This window comes from Perca fluviatilis, chromosome 20 (genome assembly GCF_010015445.1).
Source record: "Perca fluviatilis chromosome 20, GENO_Pfluv_1.0, whole genome shotgun sequence".
Classification (NCBI taxonomy): domain Eukaryota; kingdom Metazoa; phylum Chordata; class Actinopteri; order Perciformes; family Percidae; genus Perca; species Perca fluviatilis.
The window spans coordinates 14,544,682-14,563,773 of NC_053131.1; the positions used below are offsets into that span (position 1 = coordinate 14,544,682).

At 40.9% G+C, this 19,092-nt stretch overlaps 3 protein-coding genes across 5 annotated transcripts in view; 2 read left to right on the forward strand and 1 right to left on the reverse strand.

The window, feature by feature from the left end:
• zgc:110158 (uncharacterized protein LOC553590 homolog) overlaps positions 1-3,958 on the forward strand; it is a 43,955-nt gene extending 39,997 nt beyond the window's left edge. Inside the window, exons 12-18 of one of the 3 annotated variants that reach the window (XM_039786576.1) lie at positions 86-121; positions 242-293; positions 528-598; positions 1,001-1,079; positions 1,202-1,230; positions 1,373-1,474; positions 3,521-3,958. In XM_039786576.1, coding sequence (XP_039642510.1) covers positions 86-121; positions 242-293; positions 528-598; positions 1,001-1,079; positions 1,202-1,230; positions 1,373-1,474; positions 3,521-3,691 — 540 coding nt within the window. In that variant the 3' untranslated portion in view covers positions 3,692-3,958. Of the gene's footprint in view, positions 1-85; positions 122-241; positions 297-527; positions 599-1,000; positions 1,080-1,201; positions 1,231-1,372; positions 1,475-3,231; positions 3,457-3,520 lie in introns of those variants that run through there. The other 2 variants (XM_039786575.1, XM_039786577.1) reach the window with 2 other exon arrangements.
• A 2,431-nt stretch (positions 3,959-6,389) lies between these two features.
• LOC120549568 lies at positions 6,390-13,968 on the reverse strand. The gene is made up of 5 exons (XM_039786574.1): positions 13,622-13,968; positions 12,613-12,795; positions 10,526-10,742; positions 7,704-8,320; positions 6,390-6,977 (listed from the first exon to the last, which is right to left on the reverse strand). The coding sequence occupies exons 1-5, from the start codon at positions 13,832-13,834 to the stop codon at positions 6,729-6,731; spliced, it is 1,479 nt and encodes a 492-aa protein (XP_039642508.1). The 5' UTR covers positions 13,835-13,968; the 3' UTR covers positions 6,390-6,728.
• A 2,977-nt stretch (positions 13,969-16,945) lies between these two features.
• Positions 16,946-19,092, forward strand: part of LOC120549696 (RNA polymerase II elongation factor ELL-like) — a 9,325-nt gene continuing 7,178 nt past the window's right edge. Inside the window, exons 1-3 of the mRNA XM_039786780.1 lie at positions 16,946-17,229; positions 18,566-18,610; positions 18,733-18,854. Coding sequence (XP_039642714.1) covers positions 17,095-17,229; positions 18,566-18,610; positions 18,733-18,854 — 302 coding nt within the window. The 5' untranslated portion in view covers positions 16,946-17,094. The remainder of the gene's footprint in view (positions 17,230-18,565; positions 18,611-18,732; positions 18,855-19,092) is intronic.

The window sequence follows — 19,092 nt, forward strand, 5'->3', positions numbered from 1 at the left end:
CTTACTTTGTCCACCCTGTATAGATTCACATTCGGTATCGTCTGACCCTCAGATCTGATTATCTGTTTCCTCTCTCCCCCTGCAGATAGCCTACTCCTCCTCATCTCCAGGAAACTATGTGGTGAGTTCAAATCAGTCCAAAACCAGCGCAACTCTCCTAGATACAGTTAGAATTGAATTGTACTGATACTTCATGTTCTTATGAGTCTAATTTTAACCTCTATCACTGATTGTTCCCCAGGGTCCTCCGGGCGGAGGAGGTCCACCTGGAACTCCCATCATGCCCAGCCCAGGTGGTGCGTCACCTAACTATGTCCCCAGCACTAACACTTGTGTCAGAAATGGAATAGTCCCTCTCATTTTTTCCCTCACTAAACAAGCATGAATGTGTCCCCTCGCCAACCAAGCACCATCAGTGTTTCTATTTTTCTTTTCAGTGTTTCATTTGTTAGATAACGTATATGTTTATAATGATTAACAGCATCCCTCTATCATGTAACTGATATTTTTTTTTTTCTCTCTCGCAGATTCGACTAACTCCAGTGAAAACATCTATACAATGATGAATCCCATCGGACCGGGAGGCAACAGACCCAATGTGAGTCTCACACATGATTTAAGTTAACAAAAAGCTCTGTAATGTTGTTTTAAAAGTTTAACTTTCCAGGCTTGTAACAGTTTTAGACAGTGCAGATTGATTTTTTTTTTTTTTTGGTTAGAATTGTGGATGTTGCAATAATTAAAGTTACACAATCTTGCCGCCAAAAATGAATCCAGCTCAAATGGGGTTTATAACCACATCACTGGGAACCAGTATAATTCCGCATTAGAGAAACATAGCCCTGCCACACTGAACTCAATAAGAATCGACTGGAAATGAACCGGGGAGAATACATTTAATAGTCTCTACTTCACCCTGAGCTGAAAAGACCACATAGGTCAAACATGAAAAATAAATCTTGCAGTGATTTACAAGGCTTGCTCTACATCTTTTCACCAGTTCCCTATGGGACCGGGGCCTGACGGGCCAATGGGAGCTATGGGAGCCATGGAGCCACACCACATGAACGGATCACTAGGTGGGTATAAACGGTGTTGCTTTAAAAATCCCTGACAGCTGATATGTGTACAACTAAAACTGCTTTAGTTTGGGACAAGTTTACCTTGAAAGATAATCAAACTATTTGTTTTACTTCCTCAGGGTCTGGGGATATGGACGGGTTGCCAAAGGTGAGTAAAAATCAGATTTTCAATAACCTTCTCCTGTTTCCTTCGAATCTTTACTTTCTACACTTAAAGGATGCTATTTATAAGATGCAGTCTCAACGCAGTCTTTTTAAAAAAAATATATATTTTTTTTTGCCCTGTCCAGAGCTCCCCTAATAACATGGGGGGCATGAACAACCCTCCTGGAACGCCGAGAGATGACGGCGAAATGGGCGGGAACTTCTTGAACCCATTCCAAAATGAAAGTGTGAGTAGAGCGAGTGAATGGCATCTCACGACCCTTAACAGTTATCCTTGACTTCATGACAAACCAGGGCAAGAATGCAAGCAGAGGGTTCGCCTGATTAAAAAAAAAAAAAAAAAAAAAATATATATATATATATCTCTATCTATCTATCTATCTCTCAGTCTATTGATAATGTTCGGGGAAGGTTTGTGTCATTTGTCTCATTATTTGAGCAGAGAGCTAGCATTGTTTCTTTTTAACTGGCACCTCCTCTTAGAGGCCCTGCTTTGTTTGTCAGTAGTTAAAGTGCTGCTTATAAGAAGCGCAATTAGTTGAAAAGAAGTGTTTTGAAGTAGACGTCTTCACTGGTCCAAAATGTTGTACCTGATTCGTCACCAACATGTGGACAACCTACCCAAACCCAACACGGTAAAAATAAAAAAAGGGGACAGAGGGAGAGAGACAATCAGAACCCATCCAATTAGACCCGTAAATAAGGCCTGATCCAGAATGCGGTTTGAACAGGCCCAAATAGAGAGAGAGAGACCAGCAATTACTGAGCACCCACAGTCAGAAACAACCGCTATGGTGCCATTTTTCCTGCAACAAAAAGGTTTATTGATATGACGCACCACATGATCAGAGCTGATTGCAAGTCCACTCAGATCCAATTGGGTATTACACATACTGCCACACACAAAAGGAGACCCATGGCAACACAGCACCAACCTGCCGAACTCAAATAGACCAAATCTAATTTTGACCAGATTCAACGCGATATCTGGGTCACATCTCTGTTAAAAGAAACCAAGCAGACCTGTCAAGACCTCTACTTGTAAGTGCTGCACTCTTGCTTAAAGTCTTTCTACTCCATTACTTGGGACACAGCACTATACATTTTAAATGCAAAACATGCTAAGCTGTTTCTGAAGCTCACAACTGCATGTTCATTATACAAAATAATAATAAAATAGGGCTATAAAGAATATCTGATGTTCTGCTTGCATTGTAGCCGCATACTAATCACTTAGAAATTCATTGTATACCCTCTGTATCAGTGATCAGTTGATGGTGACAAATGTCTAGTCGGTTTCATTTATTTGTTGTATCTAAAGATCAAATTTTTTCAGCTTTAAGAACAAAGTAATTGCTAATGTTTGAAACAGGTGGAGGGGCATACTGTGTCCCTTGCATTGTGTAAGATTGTGACGGTCTCTTGCCCTCGGCCTGGAGAGCGCCACGGGGCGCACAGGCTGGAATTATAGTTGAGCTCTAATACCCTGATTCAACCAATCAGCAGTAGGACTGGCAATCATTAGAACTATTTCAAAATAAGAGCCATCATTAGTGCATTTTAATACAACACCAAAGTGATCATTTTTCTAATTCCTACTTTGAAGAACATTCTGTATGTTTGGAAATAAACTCAATTCCCACTAAAGGTTAAACAAATGTAAACCGCTGTACACAATCTTCATATAATTTAAAAAAAGAAAGAAGAATAGGTAAACGAGGCTATGAGTTTCTGATGCTTCTGATGTGTTATTTACAAATTCTGTCTACTAAAAAAGGTCTTGAGGTTCAATATCCAGCTTTAATCTAAAGCCCCAGCAGTATTGATGACCTGAATCAGGTGTACTTGAGCCCAGCTGGAACCTCAGTCTGTGCTTCCTCCAGCTTTGCAGGGCTGGGTCTGAGCGCCCTCTGGTGTTTACATGTTGTCAGTGACATATCCACTCATCTGTGCCCTCCTCCCCCTTCCCTCTCTCTCTTTTCAGTATTCACCCAACATGACGATGAGTGTGTGATTTTATTTTTTTCTCATTTTTTTTTTGTATTTTTCTTTATTCCCCCGCCCCCCCCCCTCTTTTTTTTGTACCCCTGCACCTGATTTTTTCTTTTTTTTTTTTTCTTCTTCAATTCAATCCTTACTTCACCTCGGATTGGATACCTCCCCTCCTTACACACATTCTCTGCCCCCCACCCACATTGGATCCGCTATTCCCCCCTCCCTCCTCCACCCCCGTCCGATTTACCTTCTCACTTGGGAACTCTATGGCCACACAGCCTTCTGGGACAGCCCTTGAGCATGCTGGAACTCTAATTAAGACGGGCCCCCCTGGAGCATGCAAGATGGCCGCCGGTCTGAATAGGAAGCAGTCACAGAGCAACAGGAAGAGCCTCCTCTCTGACTCCGGCCCCCGCCTCCCTGGCTTCCTGTCAGGTTCTAGACAATGAGCGAGGGAAGGAGGACAAACGGAGAGAAAGAGGAAGAGAGGAGACTGGATAAGACACCCTCCCGTGAGGAAACCGTGTCAGGTCTTTTAAGCAGCTGCCTGGAAGCTTCTCAGCCGCGACTTTGGACATTTTGTTGAGTTGCTGTTCCTCCCCAATTCAGTTGAGGGTCAGATGGAACTATCCCCCTTGCCCCCACATTGTTGCTCTCTGTGTGTACATTTTTAACAGAGGTGGTTGTGATGATCAGTGAACTCTATCCTCCCACCGCCCCCATTTCTTTGTGTATGTATTGTATCATTGCTATTTTTATTATTGTAATATTGTTATTAATGATATTGGTATGATCATTTTAAGATTAGGTTCTAATTTCTGTTGTTTCTAAGGGCACATTATTATGATGAAGACAGCACATGTGCACACAAATCAGACATTATTTGCTGTGTAGCATGTGGCTAAATGTGAGCCCCTGCAGGTAAGATGTTATCCATCACGGTACTGATTGGCCCTTTCTTTTCTTTTTTTTGTTGAGAGTTTCAGCAGCCATCTAAATTTTTAACTGCTTGTTCAATAATCCAAACCAGAAGAAGAAGCGGATCCTGTTTTAGTAGCTTTCATGCAGTGAAATGCACAGCTCTATTTATTTATGTACTTTTAAATTTGTCTTATGAATCATTGTTACTTTTCTTTTTTTTCTTTTTTTTAAGTGTTATCCCTGGTTTTTTTGTTAATTGCAGAACTAGTAGCAACTGTGTAAATATGCACATCCAGTCATCAGCGTCTCCTCATCTCCGTCTGACATCATTAGACCCCTCCAATTTCCGAGCCCTGAAGGTGCCGACGTCCCCCACTCGGGCTGCTTCCACTAACGCTGCCCACTTAGGTTACTGTTCACTCCAACATGTGCGTAGGCTGCGGTATCTTCTCTGCTGAACTGTGGTGAACACTTGGATTGTTTTTGTTTGCAGATGAGTCCTCAACACACTGTGATGTATGTCTGTGCTTCATGGAATTTTTGCTTTTCCACACCAGTCAGTTTAGCTTGCAGGCATGTTGTCACACATGCAGTGCTCCCTCTGAAAGGACTTCTGGCTCTCTGCTCATCGGATCCTTGGCATTTCTTTTTAATGTCGGGGGAAAGCAGAAAGAGGAAAGGCGTTGCTCTGTTTGACTGTAACGGGTGGCCTCCCTCCCTTTGCTAATCTTGAAGAAAAAGCCCTCCGTCCTTTTCCAGCGGGCCAGCATCGAGACACAGCCACACACACCACCCCTCTCTGAATTTTTTTTTTTTGTACAACTCTCTCCATCTTTTGATTTCAATTTTTTTTTTTTGTAAATACTGTAAAATGCATTTTGATATCATTGACATGTTTTGATATTTTCAAATCACAACAACAGTTGATACGTGCTGATTCGGGGCAACTGTGTGTGTTTGTTCAGAGATGGTGTTTCTTTGATGATGAGAAACCGAAACTGGAGCTGCTATAGACTATTATGCTATTTCACCTCATCACAGACAGACGTGGCGCTTTACTGTGCATCAGAGCCGTAGCGTCAAGGGGTCGAAGAGGACAATTTTGTAGTGAGTGTGTTTGAACTCCTTTTAGCTAACTCACTGTCACACGCATTTCCTTAACAAATCCTTAAATTAAACATGATTCTTGTCCAGAAGCCTCCTATGTTCTTGGAAAATTTGAAGCGAGGTGGTCAAAAAGCCACAAAAACGGGCATATTTTTCACTGTGTTTCACAAGGAAGTTGCAAGAAAAGAGCAAAAGAGGCCAGTTTTTCATAATAAAACTCGTCCCTTCCGTGTCTTCCTCCGATACACTGCATTAAACTACCCTCTTGATACAACTGAAGCCGAAAGAAGGCCACACAGGACACTGGCTCTCAATCTGACACACCAGGGACCAGAGTACAGACTTTACTATGAAGGATATTTTTTTTTTTTTAATCTATTTAAAATGGGGCAGGGAGAAATGTTTTGGGAAAGTAGAGAAAAAAAAAAAATTACTGACATTTGTTCCTATTGCTATGAAGAGGTAGAGAGAGTGCGAACATGCGTTTCCTCCCCTGTACTTTGAAAAACTGTTGTATAAAATGCAGTCAAACTTCTCTCTAGCTTTCTGTCCTGTAAGTAAAGCTGTCACAACGTTGATCATTTCTGTATTTCTATTGTGCTGATGTATAATACTGTAACATTCAGGGGTAGGGAGGGTTAAGAGAGGAATTTTTGAGGGGAGTAAAGATTTTTCTGTTCAGTTCCTCATTTTTTCCTCTTGATGACAAAGCAGTATTGAATATGAGGCAGTCTGTCCTTGGGGAGTTGCTTTGTATCTCATGTTAGGGTAGTTTCAGATCCTAAATGTCTCGTGTAGTAAAAATGAGAGGTTCCTTCTTCGTATGTTTCTTTATATTGTAAAGTTTCTTTAGACAAAAAATGTTGCTTATTGGAGAAAAAAAGGTGGGAAAAATGCATTGATAATAAATGTAATTTTTTTTTTTTTTTTTTTGGTTTTGTTTTAATTTTCATCAAGTTGTCAGTCGTTTTTGCCTGTGTCCCCCTTGTTGTAGATACATATTAAAAACAAATAAAATGACTTCACTCCTTTTGCCATGAACATGCACTTCTTTCACTGGACTTATACAGTTATGATGATTTGCCTCTACCCAATGTTTAATTTCCCAGTTTTTCTGTGGCCTAACTAATCTGTGATGAGGATAATAGACTTCATTTTCTGTCTATTGACAGGCCTAAATGATTTCACCAATTCAGCGACAAATTCACAGGGACTAACATTTTTTTTTTTATCTCGTTTTTATATTTTACGGTTATCATTTTGCACTTTTGTTACAGAACTGCAACTGTAATCGCAGTGATTTGGGGCTCTTAAAATGATTTGTTCAGACATGAGGCTTTGTGCGTAGAGTTTGTCCACTCCAGCTCCATATTCAGGCTGCTGCTTGAACTTAACACTTTCTCATGTCAGAGAAACACTTTCTCATGTCAGAGAAGCACACTATGGAGGGATGAAGGCCTAAATGGTTCCTCCTCCTCCCATCTGTTCAAGCTGTACCGAGGGGCGACGATGTGGCCTCCTGCTCCTCTCGCTGCAGCAGGACGCAGGAGGAGCAACCAGCGACATTGGAGAGGAGGCGGGCAGCAGCCGAGGGAGTAACGCCGCTCTTACAGATGCTCTGGAGGAAGAGGAGGGTGGAGAGGAGCTGGGCGGGTGAGGCAGAAACCCCATGCTCCTGCTTTTGGAAGTGGAAGCCTGGGATGGAACCTGGAGCAGTGGTGGAAGAAGTATTCAGATCCTTTACTCAAGTAAAAGTACTAATACCACACTGTAAAAAGAATACTCTGTTACAAGTCAAAGTCCTGCATTGAAAATGTTACATAAGTAAAGTATGTAGGCCTAGTATCATCAGGAAAATGTAAAGTATTGCAAGTTAAAGTACTCAGTGCAGTGAAAATCCTCACATTTTAGAAACCGGAAATGATTGAAACAGTTCAGTCATTCAACTAAGTGTTTAATGGTCTGATCATTTCAGCTGGACTTGTAGGCCATTATATTGTTGGGTAATTTATAATAAAACATTGTATTTTATTATCTACATATGCTTTTTTTTGCAAAAATCTGTAAAGTAACTAAAGCTGTCAGATTAATGTAGTGGAGTAAAAAGTACAACATTTCTCTCTGAGATGTAGTCAGGTGTAATTTATGGGGGGATTTATGGGCTTTTTCTTCCTTTTTAAGGTTTTTGTTGCGTTTTCAATGTTTTTGTCACTTTTTCCGACATATTTGCTGTTTTTTCCCAATTATTTATTCGAGGTTTTTGTTGCTTTTGTTAACACCCAATCCCAACCTAACAATGTCGAACCCAAAGTTACGCCCTTGGATGTAGCGAAGTAGAAGTAGAAACTAGCATGAAAAGAAAAGACTCAAGTAAAGTAGAAGTACCTCAAATTTGTACTTAAGTACAGTACTTAGTTACATTCCACCACTGACCTGGAGGTGGCAGTCTGATTGGTGGACCAAGGGCGGGAGGTGAAGCAGAGGAGGAACCACAGTGACGGAGGGGAGGGTGTTCCTGCGGCGTTGGGAGTGAGGAGACAAACGGGCAGGAAGCTTATCAACACAGCTTCTCAGGGTCATGTTGTCTGATGTTGAAGCTCCAGGCGTCAAACACCTCTTAGGTAACAGTCTGCTGGCAGTGGTCTGAGACGGGCTCATCTCTGTGAGGGAGAGGACCGACTGAGAAAGCCTCGGAAGAAAATCCTCACAGCAGCTGTTGTAATTCTCTCCTCCACATCTGTTATCCCTCCTTTGAGCCACACTCTCCTTCCTCTCTTCCATCCTGGACTGATGAAAACGTGGCTCCTCATCTCCCCTCCCTCCTCTCTCCCTCCTTGAATCCTCTCTGTCCCCCTCCTCCCGCAGGCTCCTCTCCCTCATGCCCTCCTCGTAAGCCCGGTTCAGACAGGCCAGGTTGTGAATGGCCAGCCATGGTTCTGATAACATTCTCTGTCTTGGCGGTGGAGTGCTACTCTGGCTCAACGGACTCAGCTCACAGGAGAGATGTCTGCTGTTGCTGCTGCTGCTGCTGCTGCTGCTTCCTCTTTTGCCTGATAGAAGTGAATAAGACACAGACAATGAGTGAAAATATGGAAGTGGTTGAGAAGAACTGTGTCCCCTTTTTGCATTTGGCATATCTGTCCATACTCTTCCTGAGGGTTCTTCCATTTTCCCCCTGTTCGGGAGAGTTTTTCCTTATCTATTTTCCTACTCCTAATTTTGGGCTATATAAACATAATTGGCTTGATTCTGATTCTTCTTCCAAGCAGGTTTATTACTGTAGCCTATACAGTATAGTGTGTACAGTGTGTGTTCACACTGGGACTACTAGACTACTGTCTAAAAAGTCATTCTAAAACAGTCATTATTTCTAAAAAACAAAAAAGGCACCGATTTATGAGTGTGTTGTTGATGTACACCATTCTCCCACAATGCAATGCACAAAGGAAATGGAGGAGATATGGATGATGGTTAAACAGCTAGGCCTACAGGAAGACCTGTTCTCTTTTTAGTTTAATTTGGCTAAAGCCTTTATCTTGCACACATTATGCATAATTTCCTCTTAGTATAACACAGTAAAGTATGTTAATTTCTTATAACAGCAACAAAAAACATTAACATTAAAGATTATTATAGAGTTTATGCTGTAGGCTATACAATCACTAGTTTGTGGTATGTAATTAAGACACAGCTGCCACACTAGCTGCTTAGGCACAGGGTTACTTTAAGTTAAATGCTGCCAGCATGCTAACATTCTTTCAGTGACAATGCTAACATGCTTGTCGCTGCCCAATCCGTACTGGAAACGTTATTCCGCTTACTTTCTTGGCAAGACCCGCCCTGCGTAGCATTCAAGTGCTAGGATTGGCCAGGCGTCCATGCTTGCGCGATGTTCCAGAACCCGATTTTTTTCAGGTTCAGTGCCCTGACCAGTGGGCTATCCCAGTCAAGTGGGAATCATGATAATGCTTACTGTATTCCCAATTTGTTTTACGCATAAACGAAGATGGTGGAGGTTAGGCACTGAGCTTGAATAGGTAGGGTCAGGATAGCCCATTGGTCAGGGGATAGGACCTGAACAAATCGGGTTTCCAGTACAGATTGGGTAGTGACAATGCTGATATTCAGCAGGCATAATGTTTACCATGTTCATCTTACACAAAGTCACAAATGTTCCCCTGGGCACTACAACAGTTTTGCTGGAGAAAAGAGTCAGCAGATCACCAAAGTCATGCGGCTTTATCCTCCAGGGAACATGAATGTCTCCACAAACTTTTATGGCCATTTATCTAATGGTTGTTGAGATATTTCAGTCTGAAACGAAGTGGTGGAGCGACCAAACATTACCATCCTTAGCCTGACTAAAAACACATTCATATGCATTTGTTGAGCACAGCTTGTTAAGTTAATCATCTTATATAACCAGATGTTTTCCTCGTCTGTCACTTCATCCTCACATCTGTCCTCTATCACCCTAATCTAACTTTATTTAAAGCCACTCTTCTTAGTTTCTACGGTATGAATTAATTGTCAGTTCCTCTGTAGCAGAAGAAATGTTGCATCTGTCACAGTAATGCACCACCAGAGTTAGCTTCACCTCGACCTGACAACACATTTTCATCTTGTCTCCTAAGGAATGAGCACTCAGCTAATGATTTCAACCACAAGAAATTGGTTCTAATCTGTCTGTAGACTTGCCTTTGTTAAACATCGCTCTATATCTAAGAGGGGTACAGTGTCTGCATACGGAGTACTGTTGATGGAAAGTGGTACTGAAAGACTTGTTTGCATGTTTGCATCCCTGCACTTTAAGGACTTTCTCATCTTTGTTGCCATCTATGTTGTGAGATTTTTGCGGTTTTGCATGTTTTAGTGTATTTACTACAAATTACACATACTACTGATGGTTTTTTCTCACCTTCTTGGTAGCTAGGGTTTGAATTCATTTAAGTAGGGTGGCCAAGGGTGGTATTGAACTAATTTTAACTTTATTAAAAGAAATGGGTAATCAATCAAGTCTGCTTCTTTTTTGTGTCAAAACTATATTTGTGTGGTAATGTGTACTCTTAGTGGCATTTACCATGCAACCAGAATGTGACTTGCTCACAAATAAATGTGGACATAGCCTTCATTGTGATAAATTACAAGTTTCAAACCCCTGCAGGGTTATGTGAAGTGTACTGGAACTGAACTAAACCATGTAAAACAGTAGCATGTTCCTTAAGTTTACAGATTAAACAATCAGCATTACTCACTAGTTCCTCTGAAGTTGAAGATGTTTTCTCCCTCGGATGAGTTGGGTGAGCCCGTCTTGAGGATGATGTCAGACGGGGACATGCAGGACACCGGCGAGGTGTCGGGAGATGGAGGAACATTCAGGTAACGCCTAGTCACCGGGCCTCCATTCCCACCCATCTCCGTGGCAATGATGATGATGTCACGACCCCTGGCCCGGCAGGCATCCATCAACACCTGAAGAACACAGTGATGCTGAGGTATTGATTGGATTTGGAGTTTGATGGTGCCCAAATACTGAAGTTTTTTTGGAGTGTGATTAAGTACCTAAACATTTGAACTGTTTACAAGATAAGCATTTAAAAGGATTCAGTGTGTCCTACTCATCTGTAGGGAGAGTTGAAAAATGTAGGTACTTCTACCTTAGTTGAGTATTTCCATTTTATGCTACTTCATACTTTAGATACAGTACAGGCCAAACGTTTGGACACACCTTCTCATTCAATGTGTTTCCTTTATTTTCATGAGTATTTACATTGTAGATTCTCACTGAAGGCATCAAAACTATGAATGAACACATATGGAATTATGTACTTAAAAAAGTGTGAAATAACTGAAAACATGTCTTATATTCTAGTTTCTTCAAAGTAACCACCCTTTGCTCTGATTACTGCTTTGCACACTCTTGGCATTCTCTTGATGAGCTTCAAGAGGTAGTCACCTGAAATGGTTTTTCAACAGTCTTGAAGGAGTTCCCAGAGATGCTTAGCACTTGTTGGCCCTTTTGCCTTCACTCTGCGGTCCAGCTCACCCCAAACCATCTTGGGTTCAGGTCCGGTGACTGTGGAGGCCAGGTCATCTGGCGCAGCACTCCATCACTCTCCTTCTTGGTCAAATAGCCCTTACACAGCCTGGAGGTGTGTTTGGGTTCATTGTCCTGTTGAAAAATAAATGATGGTCCAACTAAGCGCAAACCGGATGGGATGGCATGTCGCTGCAGGATGCTGTGGTAGCCATGCTGGTTCAGTATGCCTTCAATTTTGAATAAATCCCCAACAGTGTCACCAGCAAAGCACCCCCACACCATCACACCTCCTCCTCCATGCTTCACGGTGGGAACCAGGCATGTAGAATCCATCCGTTCACCTTTTCTTCGTCACAAAGACATGGTGGTTGGAACCAAAGATCTCAAATTTGGACTCATCAGACCAAAGCACAGATTTCCACTGGTCTAATGTCCATTCCTTGTGTTTCTTCGCCCAAACAAATCTCTTCTGCTTGTTGCCTCTCCTTAGCAGTGGTTTCCTAGCAGATACTTGACCATGAAGGCCTAATTCGCGCAGTCTCCTCTTAACAGTTGTTCTAGAGATGTGTCTGCTGCTAGAACTCTGTGTGGCATTCATCTGGTCTCTAATCTGAGCTGCTGTTAACTTGCGATTTCTGAGGCTGGTGACTCGGATGAACTTATCCTCAGCAGCAGAGGTGACTCTTGGTCTTCCTTTCCTGGGACAGTCCTCATGTGAGCCAGTTTCGTTGTAGCGCTTGATGGTTTTTGCGACTGCACTTGGGGACACTTCGCAATTTTCCGGACTGACTGACCTTCATTTGTTAAAGTAATGATGGTCACTAATTTCTCTTTACTTAGCTGATTGGTTCTTGCCATAATATGAATTCTAACAGTTGTCCAATAGGGCTGTCGGCTGTGTATCAACCTGACTTCTGCACAACACAGCTGATGGTCCCAACCCCATTAATAAGGGAAAGAATTCCACTAATTAACCCTGACAAGGCACACCTGTGAAGTGAAAACCATTTCAGGTGACTACCTCATGAAGCTCATTGAGAGAACACCAAGGGTTTGCAGCGCTATCAAAAAAGCAAAGGGTGGCTACTTTGAGGAATCTAAAATATAAGACATGTTTTTAGTTATTTCACACTTTTTGTTAAGTACATAATTCCATATGTGTTCATTCATAGTTTTGATGCCTTCAGTGAGAATCTACAATGTAAATAGTCATGAAAATAAAGGAAACGCATTGAATGAGAAGGTGTGTCCAAACTTTTGGCCTGTACTGTACATCTTTATACGTCATGATAAATAGTATACCTTCAATGTCGGCTGGTGCTGTGCATTGATGGCGTACACCAGTGCTGAGGCTCCGGAATAGTCCTCCATGCTGGGGTCGGCTCCTGCAGCCAGCAGGGTGGATGCCACCTGGGCTCCTGCTCGCTCCATACAGGCGTACATCAGAGCGCTGCGTCCAGCCCGGTCCTGTGCGTTTGGGTATGCCTAATTGGTACAGAGGAAGACACTCAACTGCAGCGGACGACAACTGACCCCACGTATGGAAAAGTGTGGTACTGATACAAAACGTGCAATTACTTAAAAAATATAATAATTAGATACAAATCCAAATGGCCTCATGTCAAAGACAACCTATTTGAGGAATACATGGAAGATTAAACGATAACAATTTTAAATTTCAAAGATATTGCAAAAAAACAATTTTTGACCCCACTTATGCATCTAAGGGTTAAAATGACTTATGAGGGCGCCAGGATAGCTCAGTTGGTAGAGAGTTTGACTCCAACCTGCGAACCTTTGCTGCCTGTCATTCCCCCCCCTCTCTCTCCCCTTTCATGTCTTCAGCTGTCCTGTCAAAAATAAAGGCTGAAAATGCCCAAAAAATTATCTTAAAAAAAGAAAAGAAAAAATACTTAGGATAACACTTTCATCTCACATCCTAATAAGATCTGATTTGGCATTGTTACTTGTGTGTTCTGGCTCTCGAGTGAAAACTTTTTACAACACTTTAATGCACAAGCCTCCATGTAATTAATAATTATTTTTGCCTCAGAATACACTGTGTTGTGTTCTACAGTGCCAAAAACTTCAGGAACATTTTGGTAGGTGGATGGAGGACACAAGCAGAGCTGGATACATCAGGAACCTCTTTACTATGCATTGAAAGTCCTGTATACCTCTCTTACTGCAGGTACACATTTATTATGCATTAGAAATACATCTAAATCAATATACCGTTGCATGTTGCAGATTGCATTTAAGCACATGCATTCTGAGTTGAAATGGGAAATATTAATCACTGCAAACTGACCTTGTTTTGGAGCAGGTAGGTGAGGAGTTTCACTGTCTCAGGCCCAGCAGGCTCCCCTCTCAGGGCCTTACAGGCAGCCAGGAGAGGGGTCTCTCCTCTCAGGTTGCGCCCGTTGACCTGAGCCCCACCCTCCACCAGCAGGCGGACCAGACGAAGCTTACAGGAGGCTGCTGCACTGATGAGGGGGCTGGAGTCTGACAGGGGGTCCCCCATGGTCTGATGGGTAAAGGAAAGTCAGACTATATTTCCACAAACAAAGATTCACTATGTTACAATATTCAAATTTCAACAGCAAAACACCTTTACTGCCTACCCTGGACATCTTTTACTTGTTATCTTTACTGGAAATCTAGTCTGAATGGCAATGCTAATAATATTCTACTGATAATATTATTTTATCAGTGTTTGAAAATGTAAACAAAGTAAAATACACTATAAGAAAGCATATGTTCAAATACATTAAGTTTAAGTTGTCCTTATCTATCTGTTTTCTTGTTCAAACATGCACTACAAATGTTTATTACATTAACAAAAAAAACAGGACAAGCTGGACACAGTTTATTGTGAACCTCAATTCAAGTTATTTTAAATGATGGATAAAACTTTAAAAGCTGCTTATGTTATTGCAAATGCTTACAATATGGACATGTACACGACATACAGTATCCACAAGGTAATACATGCATACACATCCACAGTATAATGTGTGAAGTGAAATATTTAACTCACCTTAACTCTCCCTCTTCAGTGCTTACTTACCTGTTCCCCTTCGACAAACAGAAAGAAAGCAGTCATCCTGAGTTTATTCCGTGGGTGCCATTATTTCATCTTATCCTTAAAGGTTTACATTGGTTCTTGGATGAAGCGTCCTCATGTCGCTGGCCTACAGCAAACTGCAGAACGTAAAGTGAGAGGATACTGGCTTTCATCTTCTCCCTCTGTCTCTGTGTCCCTCTGTCCTCTGTCCTGATGTGTCCCCTCCGTACCTGCTGGGTTGAAGGGGAAGTTCGGTCACACAGTGAGTGTTCAAAGTTATAAATGGTTTTGAGCCCAAAATGTCACCTGTTGCAGACACTGCACTACAAAGACCCAGCGGCCCTTTGATATGTGAGCTTTGAACAGTTCTCCCCTGCCTTGTGACCACCGTCTGCGTTTAAACATTGGCAGAGAGAGACAGATGAGACACACACTGAATTTCAAATGCACAGACAGGACATGCATCAGTTTGTGATCTGTATCTAAAAAAAACTATCTTTTGTGTTTCTCACTTTTCATGTCTTTTGTTCTCTGTGAAGCACTAAGCAACTGCTCTATTAAATACATAAATCTTAAATGATTTTCTGACTCCGGGCAACACTTCAGCAACCCTCATATACCAGATGTGCAACTACGTCAAACAGCAATTAGTTGGAGCTAATATAATCAGCAGCGTGCAAAAGCAACAGGAAAGCATATTACTCTAATTTCCCCTACATCATTAACATGCATAAACATGTCATGAATGGGCATAATACAATGACAATGCAAAATGTGAAATTGACTTTTTTTTGAGTGAAAGATTGCATTTCACTTGGCTTTTTCTGTATAGGACAGAATAAACAGTGTAATAGAATCAGTGCAGTCACAGTGCAATGCAAGATATGAATTAATAGTCCCAAATTTCATTCAATAAAAGGCAGGGACAAACATAAACGTTTTAAAGGACTTTAGAGTTGGAGCAGGCCTCAAGTTTTCTGGATGTTTGTCTTGTAAATCTTGTTCTTTAAACGCCACCACAAGTATTCTGAAGCTTTAGTCACAGATTATGAATGCAAAATATAATCAACAAATAAATGTTGAATTATATAATATTCTAAATTAAACTACACATCAGTAGGCTACATTAATTAAAATGAGCTCTAACTAAACCAGCTGCAACATTAAAGTGATATGTACATTAATGCATCAATAATTTTTATTCAGTGATAAAATATAGTGTAATTTTTCTGAAATAAGCTATTTTGCATAATGACTACTTTTACACATGGTACTTTAAATAGGCCTATTATATTTTGATGCTTATACTTTTCTAGTTTTACTCAAGTAACATTTTAAATGAATGCCTTTTATGTCTTGTAACAGTGTATTTCTACGCTGTGGTGTTGTTGCTTTTACTTAATAAGTTAAAGATCTGATTCCACCAGTGTACAAGTCTTGATATTGTTTGAGGGATGCAATATGGGTACTCATGGCGACCTCAATATGGCTAAATCCTGGTTATGGCCCTGGATGAGTAGCTATACCAAAGACTCTTTTACTCAGCCAGAAAAATCTCTTTTTTAAAATGTATTATAGTGTTATTACTTTTTTATATTTTATTCAAACCTAAGGAAAGTTACATGGAAGAAATCTCCCCTGTGAAAGAAAGAAAATTAGTCCGCATAGTAGTGATATATTCCTTGGGGGGATTGACATTACCAAGAATAAATGTTCTAATAAACCATCAGGAATTGTATACAAGAGGTAACTCTGCCCTCAGGAAGATTATTTGGGGCTTCAATCTTTGGAGAAACTAACTGGCAAAAAATCTGGCTAATTGGTGACAAATTCTGTCTTAATAACAAAGTAAAAGAGGTTTCTTTTAAAATCTTATATAAAATATATCCAGTAAGAAGGACATTAAGGAGATTTAAACTTGATATTGAATATTCTTGTACTTTCTGTGAACTAGAAGAAGAAACAATCTGTAATTTGTTCTTTCACTGTATGTATACTTAAATATTTTGGGTAGATGTTCAACATCTTATGAGACGGAACACTGAGCAATCAATTCAATTTAAAGATAAAGATATTTTTATTTGTTTTGAAGGCAATGAGTTGGACAATGATGTTGTTTACTTTGTTCAAATAATCTTGTTATTGGGGAAATTCCACATTCACAAGAAGAAATGGGCGGACTCCAAACCAAGCTTTGAACACTTCTTTCAACAACTGTACCAATACGGCAACATTACAAATAAGAAGGCAATTAAGACTGGAATTGTGTTTAAAACATTTCTCATGTACCGGTGATACATTTTACTTAATATGTACTACACTTTTCTACTTTTTTATTTATTTCTACATATATTTTTCTCTGTGTATGCACCTCTGGTATTGACTATTTGTATGTACATACCGGCGATGTACCTATGTTCTTTACTAAATAAAAAAAAGAAAGAAAGACAATTAGCCAGCATAGTGAGAGAGAAAGAGAGAAAAAGTAGAAGTGGTTACGTAAGCACTACGTAAAGGTTTATTTATGTCTCTTGGCCAATGAAATCTGCTCCGCCGTCATGACGTAACGCGATCTACTCCAGAATAGCGCGCGGCGGAGGAGCAACCACACTGAACCGTTTAGCCTCTCTCTTTCTGGATCATCTCGCCAATGTTTGTTTGTTTATGTGAGATTTGTTCGGTCCGGAGCCAGCCTGGCAGGAGGGATTTGCGGCAGGATGTCGGCGCTGAAAGAGAACCACTGTTACGGACTGTCCAGCGGTGAAGTGAACCGTGGCGGTAACATCTCCGTTTTTCATGTTAAACTCACTGACAGCGCGGCAAGAGCCATTTGCTCATTTCAAAACGTCAAGGTAGGTTATTTTTTAACAATTTCTCCTCGAAAAATGATCTTAAACCTACAGTATCGCTTGATATTGTTGTACCACTTCGTCAAGGGGACCCTTACTTAACAACAAAGTGGGAAGAAAGGGCGAGGAAGGCGGTTGTTTGCATTTCAGCCGAAGTTCATCCCGGTTGTCTCATACAAGCTATGAAATGGAAATACATGTTGCATAATACAGTGCGGAACAGCTTCCCTGTGTGGTGATGCTTGTAACAAGCTGCTGGCCAAGTCGTTACAAGCTGCTGGCAAGTATTATGAATGTTAGTCGAGAAGAGAAGAAAGGAATCAGGCTGTGTGTGTAACTATTCGGAGGGCATTTTGGTTCGCATTTGACCCAGTTATTCACAAATGAATCACACACTGCAGGAAGTCTGAGCAGAAAACATTAATGTACACTTCCTCTATTCAGTAATTCCTTGTAACAAGGATAGGAAACTCCTCTCCAAAAAAAAAATAACAGTCCCCAGTTTTCTGACTAAAGGTGAAAACCGCACTGCTCCTGTCATACCTCTAGATTTCGCATAATAGCCTGCTGTTATGATGAGATAGACAGGAAGGAGGGGAAAACACCTCATCGCACAACCTTAACATGCACACAAGACTGTTGCTGTGCATATATCTAGTTTCTTTATTTAGCTTTAAGTGTGTCTATTCATAACCTACTTGGTCTCTGATCACAGAGACAAAAAAACACCTCTACATGTAGCCGGGCCAAACTGAGTACTGGCAGCCACCTCACTCTCTGCACTCATCAACAGGTGGACTCACAAATCCTCTCTATGAAAAGGTCAACTTGAGCCTAGCCATCACATAGTTTCCGTCGGTGCTGCAATCGTGTCACTTTGGGACTTTCATTTCTGCCGTTTCCCTACAGGCTAATTCACCCCTGTGAGAGAAAGATGACCGGCTGTTATTTCACTCTGTTCACCATATTCTCATGTGACAAGCTGATGTATTAGAGCAGCAGGTTATGGTGACCTTAGCCAGTGCCCTCTTTAAAATGATGTGCAATTTGATAGATAGATAGATAGATAGATAGATAGATAGATAGTTCCCCTTTATGTTCAGATCAGCGCAGACATGAAGAACAACAGCCTACAAACAGAAAAGTAAAAGCAGTAATGAAACCACAATGAAAGAAGATGTAGCACTTGTGGAAGCAGTACAGACCACAAAACATCCTCTCTGTTGTATGTTTCACAGACATCTTTACTGGCCTGTTATCAGTTCTGTGTGTGTGCATTCTTACTGGTGACACACACTAATCAAATGATCTGTCTTTTTTTTTTTTTTTTTTCCTTCAGGGTTTGTCTTCCCATCCCGCCATCTGTTTTAATGGCAACAAAGGGGTAAGAGGAACTGGTTGACCTATCCTTATTCAATAACGTCATATCATGCATGACGATTTGAAAGCTGTTACATCTAATCGTTTCTCTTGTCTGTATCTCTCTCTCTCTCCTTCATGTCACAGAGAATCACCATCCCTTGCTCAGAGAATCGAAATGAATTGAGAGTATTCACCTTTGGCGTGACTAACATCGCCCGTGATAATCCAAATGGAAGCTTTGACTGTGTCCAACAGCTCGGCACTGGGTAATACGCAACAAATAATCATATAAAATGCAGAATCAATTTACACTTTTTGAATATAAGTTAGATTAATTCTGTAATAGTTAGATCTGAAGGCTAACCTTGATCAGATGGCAAGGTTCAAAATTAAATTGGAAAGCAGACAGTAAACAATGATGTCATTAAAAATAAATAAATAGGGGAGACCACCCATTTCATGGTGCATGGTGATAATGTGCTAAATTCAAAACCTACTCATCAG